The sequence below is a fragment of the Aulostomus chinensis genome, chromosome 13, assembly GCF_037954235.1.
Source record: "Aulostomus chinensis isolate RoL2024-O1b breed Wild chromosome 13, RoL_Achi_v1.0, whole genome shotgun sequence".
NCBI lineage: Eukaryota > Metazoa > Chordata > Actinopteri > Syngnathiformes > Aulostomidae > Aulostomus > Aulostomus chinensis.
In genome coordinates this window covers 14,608,916-14,630,200 of record NC_141332.1, presented here as the reverse complement: position 1 = coordinate 14,630,200, position 21,285 = coordinate 14,608,916, and the positions used below count along the sequence as shown (strand labels likewise).

Genomic DNA, 21,285 nt, shown 5'->3' with positions numbered 1-21,285 from the left:
CCATGGTTTCCATGCTTTTCTAACTTTTTAATGCAACAATGGATTAAAATACATGAAATGATGTGCTTATTCATTGTATAGTTTGGTTTAGATTATGATGAATTAACACAGACGATTACAAGTATGTAGCCAGAAACTGAGAAATCTCAAACAACAGTTACATTTTAAAACTCACACACAAACGGGCCAGAAAACTATGTAGGGAAAGTTAATGCTAGTGCCACATAAAGTAACTGCTGAAACAAAACTACTCGTGGTGCCTGAACCTCCGTCATGGTCTCCCAATGATCACCTGAAGTAGGCAAGCTTTACTTTATAGTTATCCACACTTCTGGATCCATGTCCATGGAGAGAAGAATTTGGCTGCTGCCTGTCACTGAGTCAGTTCTTTCAGGCTTTCAATCCACAATAAAACATAACATTTCCTACTCTGATGTTGCAAAATTGAAAAATTTCAGTAACACCAATTTCAGTTTTTCAATTTTCGACATGAAATACAAAAGTCATGCTCAGCTAGATCTTCAAGTCTAGTGGATGATGTGATAGCAGGTGATTCAAGACTCACAATTGATCAAATAGATATATATTAAAGATCGACCCACCCGCCGAGTGATCTCATCCTCTTACCATCATTGTAGCTGTGTAGGATCGTCCCCCGTAAGAAATGAGCTCTCCCAGTTGAGTGAGGTAGGCCAGTCGAGCCTGAGAAGCAGATATGACCTTATGGAGACAAAGAAAAGTGAGATGAAAAACAAAGAGATCAGAATGAGCAGGCAACCATTAGATACCAGAGAGAATGATAAAGAAACACTTTCCAAGCCGCAGACCCACACTTCCCTACTTCATTACCTCACCACCCACCACACGCAGACAACCTGCACTCTCTCCACTGACCCTTCTAGACCATTGGAAGACTGATACGATCTATCACTTTATGCCTCTCCATGCTACTCATCCATCAGTGCGCCGCTACCTTCTGGCGTGGCTCGAGCAGGGACTGGATCTTCTTAAGGTGGTAGTTGATGGCTTTTCTCAGGTCCTTCTCCCTCATGTTGCTGAGCAGTGTGGGAGAGATGAAGCTGTCCAGGCCAAATTCCTTGCTGTTATTACCAAACACACACACACACACACACACACACACACACACACACACACACACACACACACACACACACACACACACACACAGAGAAATGCAGTTAACATTGACTAAAATATACATTTAGGACTGTTTAACTTAACACTGTTAATCTGAGCTGATGTTTTGCAAGCCATTTAATGGGAAATTCAATCTAAAACTAACTATTATGTTTTAAAGTCATCATTGTGACAACACCAGTGTGCATCATGTGGACAGGGTCAAAGTTTAGGAGCATAATAATTTCAATATATGAAATATTGTCATTATATAAGGACATAAACACAACAACAGAACTCACTAAGAATAAAAGTTGGGGGTTGTAGCATCGAAATGCTGTGAAGCACATAATCGAGTGTATTTAACCTGTCAATGACTCACCATCAGGTATTTTTAAATTTTATCAAAGATTTTTCCCAACTGCATGACCTATGACCTCTTCTGAGACTCCAGAATTTCGAATTCATAGCCACATACATTGAGCTTGAAGCTAATGGAGACCAACTACAAACAACAGCAAAGCTGTCCAGAACATCTGCTTATAAACTCACATAGATCATCCAGTATAATCCACACCTTCTTCATCCAGCTGTATGATCCATAATAATAATAATAATGATAATAATAAAGAACAAAAACAAACAACACAACCAGTCTGGGAGGACTGTGAATAAGTTCAACTGAATGCACGAGCCTGTCACGGCCATTCGCACTTAAACCGAACTAATGTTGAATTGTTTTTTTTCTAGCTCAAATCAAAGTGTTTGTGGATTACTCAGCATACAAAGAAGACATGGATTATACCAAATATTGCATTTGTGAACAGATGTTTTGGACAGATTTGCTGTTGTTAGTAGCTGATTAAAATTAGCTTCATGCTAATAACATGTCGACATTGTCAAGCATTCCTCGCCATCCAGGTGCTGTATTTACACTGCTGTTGTGAGCCAGATGCAAATAAATGCTATCAATTCACTGTGTAGTTGACTTCCTAGAGTCATTATATAAGCTCCATAAAGTATATATATAACGAGACTGGCAAGTAATGTCACACATATCCGCTGACGTTTGCTTCCTTGCAGCTGCCACTAGATGTTACTGAACAGCTATATTTTAAAAGAATACCCATTTAATTTCACACCTAATCTGAAATAGCAGCCTGCGTCGGCAGTATCAGTGCGATGGCGTATATATAATTTTCATCTGTCAACAGTGCTTCTTCAGATGGAGATCTGCATTAATGTGCTAGTCTATGAGGTTTGATTGTTAATGAGAGAAATGCAGAATGATTTATGTATTACAAACTAACACTTGCACATGTAAACATGATATTTTTCATCACATCAATGGATTATACATTGAGGAAGCAATAAAAAAAAATAAAAATGATTTACTGTGATTGCAGCATTAAAAAAAAACTCTTCATCAACAAGCTTAAACAAAAAATAGTGCCGGAATTAACAGTGACTGTAGAATCACACTCATGCGTGCGTGACTCACGTGATGGTCTTGATCGAGGTCCTGGTTTGTCCGCAGCTGTCTAGTCTCTCGTGCATGTGCAGCGCAGCGAGGCGGAGGGCAGTGTTACACTTCATCTCGACAGCAAATCTCTCCTGCAGCACATCACCAACACTCTACAAGCACACACAATCACACACTCACTACAAATCCCAAAAGCACTTTAAACACACCAACGAACAACTAGCAATGACCACAGGTTTTTAAAATTATTTGAGCTGCATTTGCTTTTTGTACACAAGTTGCAAAACTTGTAATTATCTTTGAATGTAAACTGACAACAGGAAAGACAAAATAGTGTTTAAAAAGCAAAAAAATATAAATAAAAAAAATTACAGCAGAAACATAACGTAGAACAATAAATCAATATTACACGAGTGGTTCTCCAAAAAACCCCTGCAACAACTAGGCTAAGATAACAGCTTAGAGCCTGTCACACCAGACTGAAATACAATCTCAAAACTAAACACCGCTCGACATCAACAATTTATTTTGACTCAAGAACTCAAGTTTTGGCTCTGGGTTCATGATGTTCTTTCACACTTATCTATTCAAAATCCAACACACATATCACTTCATTCTGCTGACAGGAACACCGAGTTCATTTAGACTGGTGTTCTAAAAAAAAAGGTGACAACTTCTGTGCTGGAAATAACTGAGCGCAAAGTTGAAATGCTTTATGTGTCGCATACATGGAAGGAGGGTTCATTAGAGATAGTCTATGACATACAGTATGTAGAGGTAGATGCAGTAGAAGTTCTCTGACCTGCAAAAAGAGGTACTCAAAGGCAGAGGGGTCCTCCTGCAGCATGTCCATTGGGTCTCTGGGAATGAAACACACCCTGAACAGACATCTGTAATCATGGGAGTCTTTCTTCTGCACCACCTAATGGAGAAACGAGGCACAGGTGTAAACAAGCAAGGAAGCAAAACTTCATCACAAGTCTGTAGACATTCTATCAACTTAGAGGAGTGTGGATGTCACCCATCGAGGCTGATTCATCCACTGATATCAATCAATACGAAAATAGCAGAGTATTAATGTTTCCACTTTCAAAAGTGTCTGGCTGTATTATCTGGTGGTGTTTGGCAAAAACATCTTCCATTTTTCTAAAAAAAACAAAAAACGGCCTCAATCCACACTTGTGTCTTTCGAATATTTTGTGATTTAAGATCCGCCAACTTTTGAGGAAATGAAACGCAGAAACGCTAGAGGAAAGAAGAAGTGCTTTTTTGATACGGGAGGAGAGAAAACAGGACAAAATACCAATAACATCAGTTTGTTTAAAATAGCAAAAATGAAATGTATAAGTATCATATTGAGATTGTTCGATACAGCACATGCTAAACCCATTCAACAATTGATGTCCAGCTATTTACCGCTAGGGACTGTCTGAACTGGTGCAGCCAAACCTTAGACATTAAATCCAGTACACATAGATACATCTGAGCATCTTTACACCTCCTTCTTCCCAGCCACAGGAATATACATTTACCATACTCACAATGGGTATTGTTCTGTGTGTGTGTGTGTGTGTGTGTGTGTGTGTGTGTGTGTGTGTGTGTGTGTGTGTGTTTTTATGGACGTGTCTTTCACCTTCTGTATGAGCTCATCTTCATGCAGCAGCAGTAGTTTGGTAATGCTGTACTGTTGCTCCAGCACAAGGGCAAAGTATTCGATGGCCCGGATGGATAGTTTATCCTTCAGAGTCAGAACAATGTCCTGGGAGGGTGAAAAACCAACAGCTCAGACCCTCTTAGACAAACACGTGCCATCCCAGTCTGCTGGAAGCAGATGGTCAAAGCTGCTGTGACAATATTAGTGTTCTCATGAAGTCAACGACTGACATGAGAGTAACTGGCCCTCTGTACTCATCGTGATTATTATGCACAATTTGGTGGGGGGAAAAAAATTAGATTATTGTGTCCAATATTGCAGAATGATGAGAAATGCACACAAATGACTGATATCTCAACTCCAACACACAAACTTAAACTAGCAAAAAAAAAAAAAAAAAGAAAAGCTACTGGTCAAAATAACAAATGTATTTTTCAGCGGTTTTCTACCATAACTGCACGAGCTGATTTCTGATTCAATAAATCATGCAGCACAACAACAAAGTGGACTTTTTTTCCCCACATCTCTGCCTCCGTGAGTCAAACAGAAATCCTAATCACAGCATATTCACCTCATTATCTCTTAAATGTTTCATAACCTCCTCCAGAAACAATCCGAAACATCATTTCATGGTACTAAACCAAATGGGTAAGAAGAGCTACCCACACTAACACCCTCGGGCCAAAGCCACCAAAACTTCTGCAGAGTTAAAAATACACCCACTCGTTTCAAGGTTGCTAAAACTAAAAATCGCTCATGATGCTCATGAGAATCAATTTTCCATATAACTTGGAGATGCTTTCTTTATTGACCTGCATAATGAAACATACTGGTAGTGGGCATGTCGCCCACATGATGCCAACTCCATCATGCAATCATTCACACAAGGTTCGTTTAAGATGAAGCAGAAACATGGAAGTTGCTGTCCTTTACAATTTAATGTTCTGATCTTTATTTCATCATACGCCAAAAATACCTGACATAACTGTGTTATACATTGGTGGAAAATACCTCAATTCCAGTTTAATCTGCTACACATATTCAGTGCGTACCTTGACACTGGTGGTGTTGTCAAACTTGAAGGCCTTCGTCTGTCCGTTCTCTAAATACACTTTGAGAACATTTGGCAGGAAAAGAAGAGAGTTTCCCTGAAGTGAGAGACAGACAGGAATCAGCATCAAACGCACAGTGACTGCCTGACAGCGATGTCATCTCCTTTCTAATCAGATGGCAAGCAAAACCTGTCAGGGCATCGCTGACACGAGTAGAATGTCTTTAGAAAAGGAAATAAATAGTCAACAAGCATCTCTTTCACACTCTCACAGTAGGCTGCATTAACCATAAAGGACATGATGTCGCTGATCACTCCAGGTAGCTTAGCGTAGCAGCAGCAGCAGCAGCAGCAGCAATGACACATTTTAAGGCTGTAATCAGCTAAATTAGCATATAAATCACACATGAAAGAATCAGATTAAATCAGCAAAACCGACAGCAGATTCTGCGTCACGAGTCTCCTCTTCTGCAGTTCTAACGCTGTCAACACTCCCCTCAGTCCATCAGAGCTGGAGTTTGCATATGATTAAGTTAGGCAGAGGGATAAGTTATTCCTCTCAACTGGACATGGTTACATTTTTTTTTTTATTATATAGCGCTGCGGCTAAGTATTTTTTTCACACTTGAATGTCCTGCTCCCCAGATCTCAACCAGATCCTGCTCAAATTTGGTCGGAAACCCCTTTCAGTTTTCGTTTCCATGGTGAGGGGTCAATTTGGATATTTCACCACAGGAGAGGGAAACTGTTTTAAGTGGAATCTACATGGTCCAGTAGTTGGTGATGGAACTAACTAAACTAACTCTGACCATGATGAAACAAACATTTGATTTAAATCAAAATGACACAGTGTTGAATTCATATGATGTGCAGCACCACAATATGTTCTTTGGCGCGACTTTTGTTCGCTAGCTAAAACATTAATAACCCTGTACATTCATTAATTATGCAGATTAATCTACTTGTTAAAGATACACAAGACCGTCATTTGTAGCGACAGTCTTTTTGCCTTAATTCACCACTGTTTGGCCTTCTCAATCTCTCTAAACTAGCGATGGCTTCTCTCTCTCCTCTCTCCTGCTCACTGTCTGACATGTTTAGTTACTCCTCTGCCTCCTTTGGGAATGTGGATAAGCATGTTAAATGTATCCAGAGTGAATTGGACCTGAAACGTGCAACACCTGCTCAACTTGTAAAGTGTCATGAGATAACTTTTGTTGTGATTTGGCGCTACATAAATAAGACTGGCTTGATTTTGCTTTCTACTTTCGATTAGGCCCAGGCCCTACTTTCTCCTGTGTCCCCTGTTGAGGATGTAATACACATTCATCAAAAATTATGATTTAGTTATTGATCTTTTAATCCAAGAATCGACCCATAAACTGCCACGTCATGAAAGCAAGTATTGATGTTTTATCATCAGCCGGATGCTTCATGACAGCTGAGAAAATGACCTCAAATAAAGAACAATATGAGTGTGAGAAACTGGGGCAGGTCATCACTGAGTCAAAGAAGCCATCGTTCCCACCTGAGTGTGCCCATTGACCACCACCTCCTCCGCAAAGCGCACTTTAACTGGATTACTCCTCAGACGAGCTCTCTTCTCCGCTGACATAATGGATGACTTGGGATTCTGAAACACACAGACACACACCAGTGCCATTGTGTGAGGGAGGAAACACATTTGTTACACTCAAGCTGCACAAGTCACTCTAAGACCAACAAACCGGTCATATAGAAAAGGGTTGACATCAACACATATTCACTGTAGTACATCACATCCAGGAAACAGTGTGACGGCACGTAAACACTGAAATCACATGTCTGGACACACACATCATCGCAACGAAACTGAGCCACAGCCTCACAATCCTTGGTGATGGTGTGCATTAAGGGGAGTGAATCAATGTCCTCATTGTACTCACAGTCATATGCCGAAGGATAGTCACAGTGATACAATCCTCCAAGTCCCTGTGTGGAGGGACAAACAAACAAACACACACACACAAACACACACACAAACACACACACACACACACACGTGGGGAGAGATCATTATCTTGTCCAGCTGTCAAGTAAGCACTTTCTCTTCTGACCTTTGCCCCTAACTTACTAAGCCTTCTCTCTCTCTCTCTCTCTCTCTCTCACACACACACACACACACACACACACACACACACACACACACACACACACACAAATCACCCACACACTCTTCAAAATGTACTTTAGCAAACAACAACATCTTTTACATTTAGACACTGGATGGACCAGTAACACTGGGGGTAAATGACACGTGTCCCAGGAAGTGGACTGGTTATTTCATCTTCAGATAAATAGTGAAGGATCCTCTGCAGTTTTTCTTACCTTAAGATGTTTTCCACCTGCTCAGCGCTCAAATCCTCCAACACTGTGTCATTAATTTGCAACACCTGGTCCCCTGGGTACAGTATCCCATCTGCAGGACTCCCTACACACACACACACACACACACACACACACACACACACACACACACACACACACACACACACAATGAACAAAGTCAGCTCTTGCATTAAACAAAACCCCAGCTGCATATGTGGGCTTGCACTTTCAGTTCAGATAAAAAGAGCTATACACACAGATGTAGGCAGGCATGTGTGCAAATGCGCTCGCACGCGCACACACATCATACACACACACACACAATGTGACACATATGGTTATTCAACATGGCTGACTCAACAGTGTACAGAAGCGCTCTCCAGGATGTGAGGGGTTACAGTTTCTCTGGGTCTCTTCCAGCTCAGCTCCACTCTGCTTTCTCTAGTTATTTATACTCATCTGTCTTCAGGGTAGAGAGCACGACGGAGGCGCAGCAGTTTCAGCTGAGCGTGCGTGTGCACGCGCACACACACACTCAGACACACACACACACACACACACACACACACACACACAAAGTGTATGTATGCATAAACATATACACCAATAGACTCATGTCACACACTCTGCCTGACAAAGCCCCCGTCTGTCCATGATTTCTGACCCAATGACGGCATGCCACAATGCTAAGTGTGCACTTATACACACACACACACACACTTGCACACTCCCTTTAGTTCTCTCTTGCAAGACAGACCAAGACCCCTCCCATCCGAGCTTTCATGTCAGTGCCGCTAATATCCTGATCTTTCCTTTACCGTCCTCTCACTATCCTTCTTCCTCATCCACAACTTTTCCTCCCTACTGCCTTGACCTCACTGACTCCTCCCACAGCCAAAGAGCTCACCCATCCTCCCTCCTTGCACTTTGTCTGCTTTATTCACACTCATTATTTTCTTGTCAAATTTTGTCTTCTCTCACTTGCTTTCTCACTATCCTATCCTTTCTTGGCAGTAGATAGCAATAATGTCCTGGGCGGTGGGGCGGGGTCCTCCTCATGCCGTGAGTAAGCCTATTTTACAGGAAAGACATGAGAGTAATGGATTAGCTTCTCTCTCGTGCTCCGTACTATCAAGGTTGACTACATGAAAAGTGATTGAATTTAGAAAGGATGAGCAGGTGTCTCTGTTGTCCATGTGGCCTCTCTGGCACCGTGCCTCACCATTTGAATGCCAGCAGAGAGTCAATATGTGTGTGTGTGTGTGCGTGTGTGTGTGTGTGTGTGTGTTTGAGAGATAGAGAGATCGGGAGAGAGAGATTGAGAGAGAGAGTAAATCTGTTTTGCTGTAGGCAGTGAACTGTTGCATAACGCAGGTGGCCATTTGGAGAGAAAGCAAGAACACAGTGCCCTCATCCCTCCACATAGACCCCCCCCCCCCCCGCCCCCACATACCTGTGGCGACGTCCCTGACCAGCAGGGGTGTGTTAGTGGTGAGGGTGAAGCCATGTCCAGTGCTGCTGTCCAACACCGGGTCCCTGGTGATCTGCAGTGACAGCTTGGCTTGGAAGTTCTGATTGGACAGACTATTGGAGCGCTGCGACCTCCCATCGCCTAGCAACCGCTCCCTGAGGAGGTCAAAGGAGGTTACAGGTTACCTAAGAGGAGACTGTCATGTACAGATGCATTCAGTGGGGCGAATAAGTGCTTCTTATCATGTCATCTGTCCTTTAAATGTTACTGTTGTCATTTATTTTTCTCATCTCAAATTTTTGACAACATTTCTATCATGTAAACATTTCAAGTTATGAGAAAAACAGCAGCGGCACAGTGGTGCAGTGGTTAGCACTGTCGCCTCACAGCAAGAAGGTTTGAGTCCCGGCTCCAGCACAGGATCTTTCTGTGTGGAGTCTGCATGTTCTCCCTGTTCCTGTGTGGGTTCTCTGTGGTACTCCAGCTTCCTCCCACAGTCCAAAGACATCAAGAGGGGACGAGGCTGATTGATACTCTAAATTGACTGTAGGTGTGACTGTGAGTGTGAATGGTTGTTCGTCTCTATGTGTTGGTCCTGTGATGGACTGGTGACCCGTCCAGGGTGAACCCCGACTCTCACCCGAAGGCTGCTGGGATAGGCTCCAGCCCCCCTGTGACCCTTAATAGGATAAGTGGAAAAGGATGAATGGATGGATGGAGAAAAACAGCCTGAAGAAAAAGTTGGATAAAAAAGAAAACTAAGTGGCAGCTCCAGCATTTAGCTTGAAAATGGAGAAAACATAAAAACTCTTGTTATGTGGCTGACTATAACAGTGTTTTAAAAGTTCAAATCTGGTCAAAATCATCCTCATTATCATTCAATGAAAACAAAAGACACACTGCATCCATCAATATTTGCGGGGGGGGGGGCTATCCCAGCTGACATCAGGCAAGAGGCAGGGTTCACCCAGGTTGCCAGTCTGTTGCAGGGCCATCAGAAGCAATTGAGGGATCAGTATCTTGCTCAAGGATAAGAGTTTACAGCAGTATTTTTTGTTGTTGTTTTTGTAAAAGTGGAATAGCATCCTGACCTGATAATTGGACAACAGCTACGCTAGCTAGCTAGTTCACTAAGCATTCAGTTGGCTAGTGCCGTGGATTGAGGCACTATATTGTAGATTAAACATTCAATAACAATCCCAAAAGATTGTCAAAATGTTTCGGGGGAGTATGTTTTGTCTTAGAAAACATTTAATCTTACAGAAACATTCTTTGACATGATTGAGCATCCATAAAAATGTGATGTGAAAACACTGTCTTTGACATCTCTGACAACAGGTGATTACTGTTCGCCACTTCTGTGGGACCATTCACTGGAGACTGTCTGCTAGTTATGTGTTTTGTTCCCACTTAATCCTCCCTCGCTTGCTTGATAGCCAGTCAGGATGGACTAAGGGAGTTTACTTCTTTTGCTGGGAGTGAGAAACCACTAAATTGACAACAAGGGAATGACGGGCTCTCGAATGCATATTTGTGGTACACTGAGGGGTGTGTTTGTGTTTGAGACAGGGGCGGCCAGCTCTTTGAATATGCACTCAACTATGCGATATGTCTCAACATGTGGGTGTGGGTGTGTTTTAACAGTTTATATTTTTAAATCAAATTTGTATTCCCTTTCAAGATCATAACTGTTTAACAATGAAAGTACAACAACTGAATGTGCACACACTTAGTGTACTGGAAACAGCAGCATGTGTATATCTCACACCTCAAGGATCTGGCAGTAGGCCTAGAAGTCGATAATGCTGTTTTCTCCCGTCTCTATCCTAACTTAGATTGTTTTGTTGCTTTATTCTCTGAGTTGTTTTATTTTCTGTTGACGCAGCTTTTGGAGAGGGGTCAGCATTTTCTGCTCCTGTGAGCTGCAGTAGCAGAATGGAGTGCTCAGATGATTTTGGTCGAAGTATCTGGGCCCTTGACTCTGATCCTGATCAGTCTGTACCTGCTGAGTGACTCTCGGGTGCGGCGTATTATTGTTCCCACCACCTGCTGCACCCGGCTGGCCCTCCGAGCCGGAGACCTGCTCCTACATCGCTCCTTCTCCTCCATTTATCTGAATAGACACAGAGAGGGAATGTTATGTTTGGAAGGCAAAACACAGAGAATAGGAGATGAAAGGATATGAAGAGAGAGGAAAAAATAACCGTATTCACTGATTTGCTCTTGTCTTGTCAGACTGTGCGTTCAGCTCTGCAATTGTACTAAATTAGTAGCTAAATTAGCATCTGCTCTGTTTTTATATGCAGAGCATAGAGCTGTCCTTGAATAGACTGAATAATCAGATATGCGAACAGTCAGGAGAGCAAGAAATAGGGAAAGAGGCGAGGGGTGGAATGAAGCCAGAATGAACAACACATGTCACACAGATTCGCCTGAATGACCTGATTCACATCAAGGCATGAAAGAAAACGGTGCCGTCCCACAATAACAACACGCACATGGAAATCAGTATGAAAACTGCTGCAGTCTGCGTGGAAGCAGGACTCTTCGGTGGTGCACTTTCTGCTCAGCTTGCCCTTTAAACAAGGAAGCGGTGGGGACGTAATGAAGGATGGAGGCTTCAGGCGAACCCCAGGGAGGCAACGCTGCTCTGCACAGAATTCCAACTAAATCTCCGGACCTCAGCTTTGTTTTGCTTGTCAGCCAGTCAGGACACAAGCTTTGTGCATATTTTGGAAATACCTCGACAGGGTTTATTACCTGACTTCTTCTCATATTGCAGAGCCACAGTTTTAAACATGTTTCTGTTGTGGCAGAATCAAGGCACCAACAAATTTACAGGGCAAAGAATCCGACTCCTGTGAGGTTTTGAATATTTGAAGTGGCTACGGAACTATTTATTCTTTTCAGCCAGACAAAGCTGCTGCCTTTGTTTGCAACACTGGGGTCAATCAGATTCTGTGGTCTTGTGATATGCTTTCTCTGCTGGATCGTCCGACTCCACGAGGCAGAAAAAAGGGGGGAAACTTTGGCAGGGATGGCATGGTTAGCAAGCCTGATCAGACAATGATGAATATCCACCAGAATCCTAATTATCCATACCTTGGCCTCGGAAAGCTGCTGCTCAGGGCTTATTTTGATCAGCTCTTTGAAATACAGACCAAAGCTCTGCTGGCCAAGAAAACACCCGAGGCCTTCTAATATGAGCCGTTCAGTAATGAAGGAGGGTTAAATCATCCATGAACAATTACTGGACCTTAAAGTTCTGAGTAATGCGGAAACAATGGCACTGCAATGCTATCAATAATAAATATTAAGAGGGCCTAAAATTACTGTGAGTATTTGAGGCACTGAATGCAATGTTCACTGTCCAAATCAGAAACGTTCTGCAGGAGTTCACAGCAGTAGTTCACAGCAGTAGTTCAAGGCAGTAGTAGGCTACTAGCTAGCACTACCTACACCCAAGTAATACTACAGTGCAGGTCTGTCCTTTAAGAGGATTAGAAAGCCCTCATGCTGCACTGGTCAGGGTGTCACTTTAGCACCTCCCGCTGATCCGCACTGAGGCAGATTGACATGGATAAGGAAGGATGAGTGAGTAGCTGACAGGGGCACGCTGGGCGATGCTAGTGATTATTGACTCAAATCGCTTCGTTCCATCGAAACGGAGATCTTGAAACATGCTACAAGTGGCCTCCTTGGTTACGGGCCTAATAATTCAATCTGTGCATTGTTGACATTAGTTTCCTGAGTTTGGACATGCGAGACGTCTAAACTTACTCAAATTCAAACACTTTTGGACAGGAGGAACTTCTTCATAGTTCCTATAACTGTCGTTGGTCTAGGCATGATCAGACTGCAGGAAGTGGTAACCATTTTACCTCTTGGACCCTATCTTGAGGAACTTTTATAGATGCTACTTCAGGGAGGTACTCTCTCAGCACAACAGGCACTTTCAGACCAAGCAGTTAGAGGAACTTAATTGTTGGAACCTGCCACTGTGGAGAAACCAGAGCTTCTTTCTTTCTCAGGTTTTTTTCCTGTTAGACCGAGTGATATCACCCAGTAGGTGTAGGTCATTTTCTCTCAACAAAACTGCTGTTTACAAGTCAGCTGCTCTTGTTTACAGAGATTTTTAAAATCTGGTGATGCGCTGGCTCGTCTTCAACCAGTCGAAGAACATTTATGTCACTCGAGGTTCCTATTGTGCGAACAGGAAAGGGAGAAGAAAAAAAGCCCTTGATGGAAAGTAGTTCTCACAGAAGCTCGCAGGTAGTTAGGTCCTTTATCTGCTCGGCCAAAAAAAGGGGCTTCTTCTTCTTTCTTTTTTTTTTAATTTGCATTTGTGATTTCAAACTAATCACATTTTGAAGCGTCAAAAAGCTTCGGATTGTTGTCTGTAAATCCAGCCTACCTTTGTGCTACAGTGCGTTCACTTCGCTGCACTTGTGTGCGTGTTGTACGTGCTTAGCCCAGTTGTGTTTTTTGCTGTCACCCTTTTTTTCTCTCTTCTGCATGTCTTTCATCTTTTCCCCCTCATTCATATCCTCCCTCCATTCTCTCTCTCACCCTCACTGTCCTTGCAGAGTCAGGTAGTTGTCTCCAATGACATCAATGCAGCTCTTAGGGCAGCAGTATCTTAACAGTGTTTCTATACATGCACAAGCTACACACTTTTTGCAAGAGGTTTATTATCCTCAATTTATAGTTACAACCCACTTGTATAAAGTTCAAACCGTCATGTGCAACATTTAATTTAGGGTGTTACGCATATCAGACCCATGTAGTAACACAGGGTCAGCTAAACCAAAGGCAGAGTCTCAGGGTCTCAGGACTGGGAGAGCTGCAAGATGCCCCACATTTCAACTTGAAAGCGTGACAGCGTGACTCACCGAGATGTAGCTTGTCTCTTCAGGACTCCAGAACAAAAATACCTTCTCGCCCTCCGAGACATCAGCACCGCAGCCCCTCCAGGATTGGCTGAAAAGAAGTGGAGGGGGGGTCCTTGTGATCATTAGGGCCAGTCCCAGTCTGGCATGACCACCTGTGTGAAGTAGAACAACACTATCAGGGAGACCTGTCAAAACCCATAAAGAGGAGTCCCATCTGCATGACAAGTTCCTAATTAGAAAGAGGCGTGAAACATTGAGTTATCAAATGTGATTCGCTGCCTCTGAACTGGTTTTTAAATCTATTAAAGTGGCAGAATTATGTTCCAGTTGTTGATGTTTTCAGAGTGAACACACAAGTATGTCAAGCAAAACAGATGTGAGTCTAAAGCAGCTATGTGGTTGTGGTTTTCAAGAGGCCCCTCCTCTGGTCCGCAAGGCGTTCTGTCTCTCTCTCTCTCTCTCTCTCTCTACTCCTCCACAGACTCTAAAGCACATGGCGATCTGGAGGCAAGGCACTCATCCCCCATTTGGTTGTCCAAATTAAAATTTCATCCCGCCTAGTTCAGTTAACAGTTCTTACTGGGCGCACTCTAAAAGCAAAGAGGACAGCCGCTTGTGAATCCTAATGTGGCAGGGGGAGAGAAACGCTGCCAGGCAGACGGAGATCTTGGCTAATAATAAAAGAGGGTGACTCTTTCATATGAACATCAGGGCAAATATGGCGAGAACCTAAGCCCGGGTTGGGGAGGGAAACACATTTGGGGAAGGCTTTGTTGTTGGCTGTAAGAAATACAGTGATTGGTCTAAAAACCTGCCCATGAATGTTGACCTGTACGGCTTTCATCTAAATGAGAGGGCAGAAATCAAGGGATTGATAGTCCCATCTGTGCAGCTCTTCCATCAGGCCCTCTGTCCCACACACAGAGCTCTTTCACAAGGCCATGTGTCCCAGTGAAGCGCCAGCAGAAGACCCACATAGACTGCAGGGCACATGAATAATGCATGGGGCTAATGCAGCTAGCTCAGCCTCCAAACGCCTTCTCCTGCCACTTTGCCAGCACAGGCAGCGAGCAGAGCGGAGCAGAGCACAGAAGAAGAGCGAGACACGAGGAGAGAAAAAAAAAAGACATATGGGGGGTTGCAGAGGTGAGGGGCAGAGGGGAGGTTCTAAAGGGGGCTGAGACAAGGGGAAGGGATAGAGGGGGAAAAAAAGAGTTGGTCAAGGCAAAGAAATGAGAGAAAGGACAGGATATTGGAGGGGGTGCAGAAGGGGGGACATTTTAAAGGGGATGAAGGGGCCCGCAGCGAAAGAAAGAACCAAAGTCTCTACAGTGAGTCGTAAAGAAGTGACTGAGAGGAAAAAGCTGATTAATGCGGCATTTTTCCACCAACTGGGGGTAAACAAAGCCAAGCAGCAGACGTTGATGTATGGTCAGCGGTTAAATAAATAAAAGGCAGACCATTTGTCACGCTGTTTATTTTTTCCTCCTTTTCTTGAAATGAAGAGATTCTCGATGATGTGACAGCATATCATCTTATTTAAGCTTCAAAAACAGGACAGCCAGCATGTCTGAGATGATTCTGCTCTTAATCTGCTTCAAAATCAATACTAATCGTCAATCCTGTCCACTAATGTCACACATCCTCAAGTCCCTACGACTCATCAGCAAGCCTCTCTGGCCTTTTACTCATCCTCCGTCCTCTCACCTCTTCATCACCCCCACCCCTGCAATCTTCTGTGTACATGAAGTGCTGCGAGTTTATGAAGGCGTTCTCAATCCCTCTGTTGTGACGTCTGTATCTTATTTCTCCGAGACAATCCCCCACTCTCTGCGCTTTTTCCCACACACTGTCTCTCTGTCTCTGAAAAAAACAGTGAGTTATTCAATCCTGTCGCCTGGTGTGAGCACACACAGTTCATAGAAATAGTTCACTCTCTCCTGAGCAGTAGAGAGGCAGAACTGAACTGGCAGTGGCTGTTTTTTTTTTCTTTTTTTCTTCTATGCAGCCAGCCAGCTGGACAGACAACCATTTTTTGCCTAATTATCACGGCTGGGCCAGCGCTGTCTGCGGGAGGTCAATCAGACCTGGACTACAAGACAGAAAGTGGGATAAAATGTCCAGATACAGCTGTTTCTCTGTAAAATTATAATCCACGCACATGGATGTGACGGTGATGAGAGCAATTTCTCAGCAAAAAACTGCGGCACACGAGCCAGATCACAAAAACCTCACATGAGTAAGTTTAGCAGAACAAAATCAGACTTTGGAAAAACTCCTCACTCACTGACTAAACTCCAGCTTTTTTTTTTTTATTTTTTAAAGAGGACCTGTTGGCTGCCACTGAGTCCCAAATCGGTTCCACGCACACAGAATCCCACAAGATCTCCCCTCCAGCCGAACCGGATACAGCTGCAACAGCAGGGGACGGTTAAGCAACTTCACAAATCACTTGAGTTCACAGTCGATGTGTTGGACATGGAGCTCAGCAGCACGCAGTCAACTCAGGCCAGCAGCAAATTTGGCAGAAAAATATGACGCGTGTGAACGTCTGGATGACTCCAGGCAGGCGTGATGTAAGTGGGTGTGTAAAGCAGCTGGATTTCTTCATTGTGAAGCTTTAAATGTGAGGGAGGACAAGGAAAGCAGACCATCACAACTCTGCAATCATTTTTGTTTGGTAAATATAATATATTTCAGGTTCAAAAGGAACCCTCAGAGAGAATTCTGTTTCCGGTTCATTTGCTATATCTTGGTGGGGAGATGTTGACTCAAGCTTCCCTGGTCACATCTGCTTTACTTCTACTTTCTGATTTCATGCTAACCACCGGACTTTTCCTTGAGTGTCACCAAGAGTTTCATATTTGTGGTTTTGAACATCTCTACGACCACTGGATGATTTCCTGTGACATTTTGTTCATGTCCTCTCAGCGTTAACAGCAAACACTTTGATGTTTAGCATTCGCAAAGCCTTGAGCTCAAGGGTGCCGGGAGGTTTGGCTCGCCTAAAAAGAACTTAATCAGGACTAAATCGAGATCTAGATCCCTGATCTTGGACCCAGTGTCTGCTATACTGTGACTGTTACTACGACGGTCTGAGATGTTATAAACCCAAGGAAAAATGTGCTTTTCCATCTAGATTAGACAGTATTAACACCATGACAGCAACGACTCCATGCACAGACACCACTGAACTGATTCGGTGAATTCCTTTTCCGAAAACTGTAGCAAGATTGATAAAAAAAAAGAAAGAAAAAGAAAACTCTCACAAAGATTCTACAAAGATTTTAGTCAGGAAAGAATCAGGCAAACACTCCACTGGTACAAAAGTGTCCCAAATGAGGTTTCTTTAACCACATATAACGCAATCTGATGGCAAGGCAATTTTATTTGTAGAGCCCGATTTCACAAACATTTTGTCTCAAAGGGCTTCACATGGCATCATAATAACATCCTCTGCCCTTAGACCCTCACATCGACTGAGGAAATCCTCCATAGAAATCCTTTTAACAGGGAAAAAATCTGAGAAATCTGACAATATACAACTGATTTTCATCCCTGGAGGCTGTGCACACAATTCAACCTTTGAAAAAACACTAAGCTTGTGCATCATCAGATTTTGCAAAGTAAAAAAAGAAACAAGATCTTAACAAAAAAAAAATCACTTTATCATTGTGTCTTCAAACTGAGTGGTTTTCCTCAAAATGTAAACACAATGTAAACATTGGAAACTATAAAATTGTATCGAGTGAGTATAATTTATCAATTAAAAACTGCCAAAACTATTTCAAAGTAATAGAAGCCAAGAGAAAAACTGCATTTCTAAAGACTATTATTATATAAAGTGGCTAAAAAATGGATGCCAAACATTGGATTAAATGAATTTGGACTATTTTTTGGCAACAATAACAATCGCGTCTTTTGAGAACATTTTTGTAAACGTTTGAAAATAAAACCCTGACCAACACAACAATAAATTATGATTTTTGAGGCTGTTAATTATGACATAATGATACTAATCCCAGGCTGTAGCACAGACAAACACCACCCAACACAGGTATTAGCATGCTAGCTGCTAGCAGGCTGTCTAGCGTGGCTGTAAACTTTAATCTTGCACACCACATATTTTGCTGTGTTTTGTGAGCAGTCTGTACCTAAAAACATTTGAATAAATGTGTCTCTCTTGTGCCACCATTGCTTGTTTTACGAGTTATTTCTCTGTCTTCCAGACATAATCACATCTGCTGTCCGTCACTCAGCCTGTCAGCTCATTCCATTAGCATTATGAAGACAGGGCTCACCGTGTGCCACTCATTTCATTTTCTCTTTCATCAGCGACTTGGCTAGGCTCCGGTTCCCCCGTGCACTATTAAATAATGAACCTTTTGAAGATTAATAGTGTGCTGCGTTGTGTTGCTGTATTCAATTCGTGGTACTGATGGTTCCAAAGAGATGGGAGCATCTTTTCTGATGGAGGCCTTTGGATGCTGATAGATGCTGGAAGTCTGGAAAAGTGTCTGCCTCACTTCTTCTGTTGCTGTCAGAGCCAATATTCTTCACCTCAGTGAGCCTTCAATAGCTGCACAATAAGGGTCTCGCTTAAATTAAAAATAATGCCGGGGCACCGAGTGAGCCATCAAGATAGAAGAGTAGAAATGAGGGAAATCTGTTTATGCAGAACCGATGTTTACCTCATTAATATTTAGGCTTATTATTTTCATTCTCAACATTTTTTTTATACAGTTTCTGCTCACACAAATAGATATGGCCTATATTTTGGCGCCACTGCCAGTAAGCTGTGCCATCGCCATGGAGCTGTCACATCAATGAGGTCACGTCTCCATTTTCCTCCGCAGGAGAGTAATAATGGTGGTTACCCTTATTCTGTTCTGATGGAGTGGCCCCGGAATGAGTCCTAGATAAATTAGCTTTCATTTACATGAAAGTCTGCGGGGTTTAAGTTCCAAGCCTGAACTAAGATCAGTAGTTTCACTAGCTTAAGATGTTTTAATGTTTGCTCCATGGTATAAATACATAAATACCATATTCTTGAATTTTGATACATTTCCATTATATAAACAGCAGCAGTTGCTGTTTAGCAAGAAGCTAAACAAGATTACAGAGGTTGGTGTAGAAATTTAATGTCATAATTATGAAAACAGAATTCAAAATAAATTGTGAAAACAGCGCGAAGCTAAATGTGGCAACGTTGATATCGTGCATCCGTGTTCTACTTCATTTTTAGTATAACGTTAGCTTTGTACCGCCACGGCTAGCGTTCAAGCTTTAAAAACCCTACAAGTGGTTTTCATTTGTGAAGATCTTACAGAGCAAAACAAAATGTGTAACTCTCTTACATTTTTATTTCCTATGAAACCTAACGTCAACATTAATCTAAAACCAATCCGTTTTTGGAAGGAAGCCATGGCGATGCTAACTTCCTTCGCTCTGTAGCTCCTTTAAAACGGAACTGCATCTTTATGTTTAAAATGATAAGTTGTGTTAAAGACTTGTGAAAACCACAAGACAGCGGTGTAGTTCATGTAGGCGGTTCTTGTGAACATGACGCCATGAGAAGGCAGCAAATACCCTGAACATCTGCCAGTCTACAACCAACATCATCTACAATAATTTAGCAACACACCTAATGAGAATATTGACTGATGTGCATCTCCCCATTACTGAACCGCCCCAGTTATGGGTTGGTCAACTAATCAACTGGTGGAGTGGGTGGGCTGGAACAGCAGTCTGGCCTGAAGACATGGGAGAGAGGAAGGGGAGGAGAGGGGGGAGGAGGAGATGGGGAGGTGAGGGACTGCTGGCTGCAGCAAGTGTGCGAGCTGAGCAGTCAGCAGGACAGATCCAGGCTAAGGTAGGGCGGCTTCAAGACTTTCTTGATGTACAAGTTCTGCCCCTTGTGTTTCCCCAGGCGGAGGGACCATCACATGACATCTCACATCCATGAGTCACAGCACAGAGCCGGCAGAGCACACACACAAACACACACACACACACACACGAGTGCTACTTCACACACAAACACACACACAACCAAAATGGCACCAACGGAGGTGTGTGATGCAGGAAACCAAAGGACCACGCGCTGAACATCCAATCTAAGTGATGTCTTTATGCACGCACGTGTCTGACCGACACAACAATCAGCGGTCATATTCGATCATGTCATGCGTTAAATGAAGGCCCCAGAACAGCAAAACGCATTGTTCCGGTCTACTTGTGTTGTCATGCACTGAACGGCACGGTCGAGCACAGTCAGAGAACAGACCGCTGCTGCTGTCGGCCAGAGGACAGACAGAAGCGAGGCAAAATGAGAGTCTGTCCCAGGGTGGTTGGCTGCACGTCGCCTACGCCCATTCATAATGTGCGTGTTTTACTCGACCGACTGCCAGTACCCCCCATCCATCAGGAATTAGTCTGTTCCTCTCTAATCCGGGGCCAGTGACGGTAATTTCACTGCACACACGACAGCATGGCTCTCCACTACCGCTGCAGCAGGAGTGGAGATTGTGAATGAATGAGCGGGGTTACGTAGAATTGTATTTCCCTCGTCAGAAATGCCCTCAAAAATGCTCGTAAAAAATGTCCTGTTAGCGTGGTCAGAACGCTGGACGCAGCCGTGCCTGTCCAACCAGGAGGCTAAACAAAGAAAAAAAAAAAAAGGTCAATCTTTTGGTTCCTTTTTAATCTTAATCGGATTTAAATAAACGACGCCTCCCTCAAACAAGGACCAGGTTGTAGTCCGCGGACGCTGTGAATCAGTGCGAATTTGACAAATATCACCTGAAACGGCAGGAACGAACGCAAGGTGCAGGCGATGTTGTCCCCGTCAGACAATAACACCGGGAAATACAGAGAAAACTCACCTCGTGGTTTGGAGAGGAGGCAGTCAGACGGACCGGGGGTCTGGGAGTGCTGTCCCCCCCCCTCCCAAAAAAAAAAAAAAAAAAATCAGTGATGCAGAGAGTTTTAAGAGGACGATGCTCGTCAAAAATATCCGCGACGTCCTCCTCCCAACCAAGCCGGGTGATGATGTGGTGCGTGTGGGGGTTTGGCTATGTGCTGGATGCTGTCATCCTACCGGGATTGCTCTCTGTTTAATCCTCGGCCCTGAGCACAGAAGCCACCCCTCCCTCGCTCTGTCGTCTTTCTCTCCTCCCTGCCTCCTCTGCTGTCTGCTAGGAGCGCCCCCCCCCCCCCCCCCCCGCAAGG

The 21,285-nt window shown here is 43.4% G+C and overlaps 1 protein-coding gene across 2 annotated transcripts in view; it reads right to left on the bottom strand.

Annotated features, from left to right (window-relative positions):
- Window positions 1–21,178, bottom strand: part of frmpd1b (FERM and PDZ domain containing 1b) — a 28,080-nt gene extending 6,902 nt beyond the window's left edge. For both annotated transcript variants that reach the window (XM_086221531.1, XM_086221532.1), the window contains exons 1-13: window positions 20,940–21,178; window positions 14,056–14,207; window positions 11,166–11,276; window positions 9,146–9,318; window positions 7,693–7,795; window positions 7,251–7,296; window positions 6,854–6,958; window positions 5,327–5,422; window positions 4,254–4,379; window positions 3,423–3,542; window positions 2,639–2,772; window positions 974–1,100; window positions 628–720 (exon numbers count right to left, since the gene is read on the bottom strand). In XM_086221531.1, the coding sequence (XP_086077657.1) occupies window positions 628–720; window positions 974–1,100; window positions 2,639–2,772; window positions 3,423–3,542; window positions 4,254–4,379; window positions 5,327–5,422; window positions 6,854–6,958; window positions 7,251–7,296; window positions 7,693–7,795; window positions 9,146–9,318; window positions 11,166–11,272 (1,230 nt within the window). In that variant the 5' untranslated portion in view covers window positions 11,273–11,276; window positions 14,056–14,207; window positions 20,940–21,178. The remainder of the gene's footprint in view (window positions 1–627; window positions 721–973; window positions 1,101–2,638; window positions 2,773–3,422; window positions 3,543–4,253; window positions 4,380–5,326; window positions 5,423–6,853; window positions 6,959–7,250; window positions 7,297–7,692; window positions 7,796–9,145; window positions 9,319–11,165; window positions 11,277–14,055; window positions 14,208–20,939) is intronic.
- Window positions 21,179–21,285: the final 107 nt, after the last annotated feature.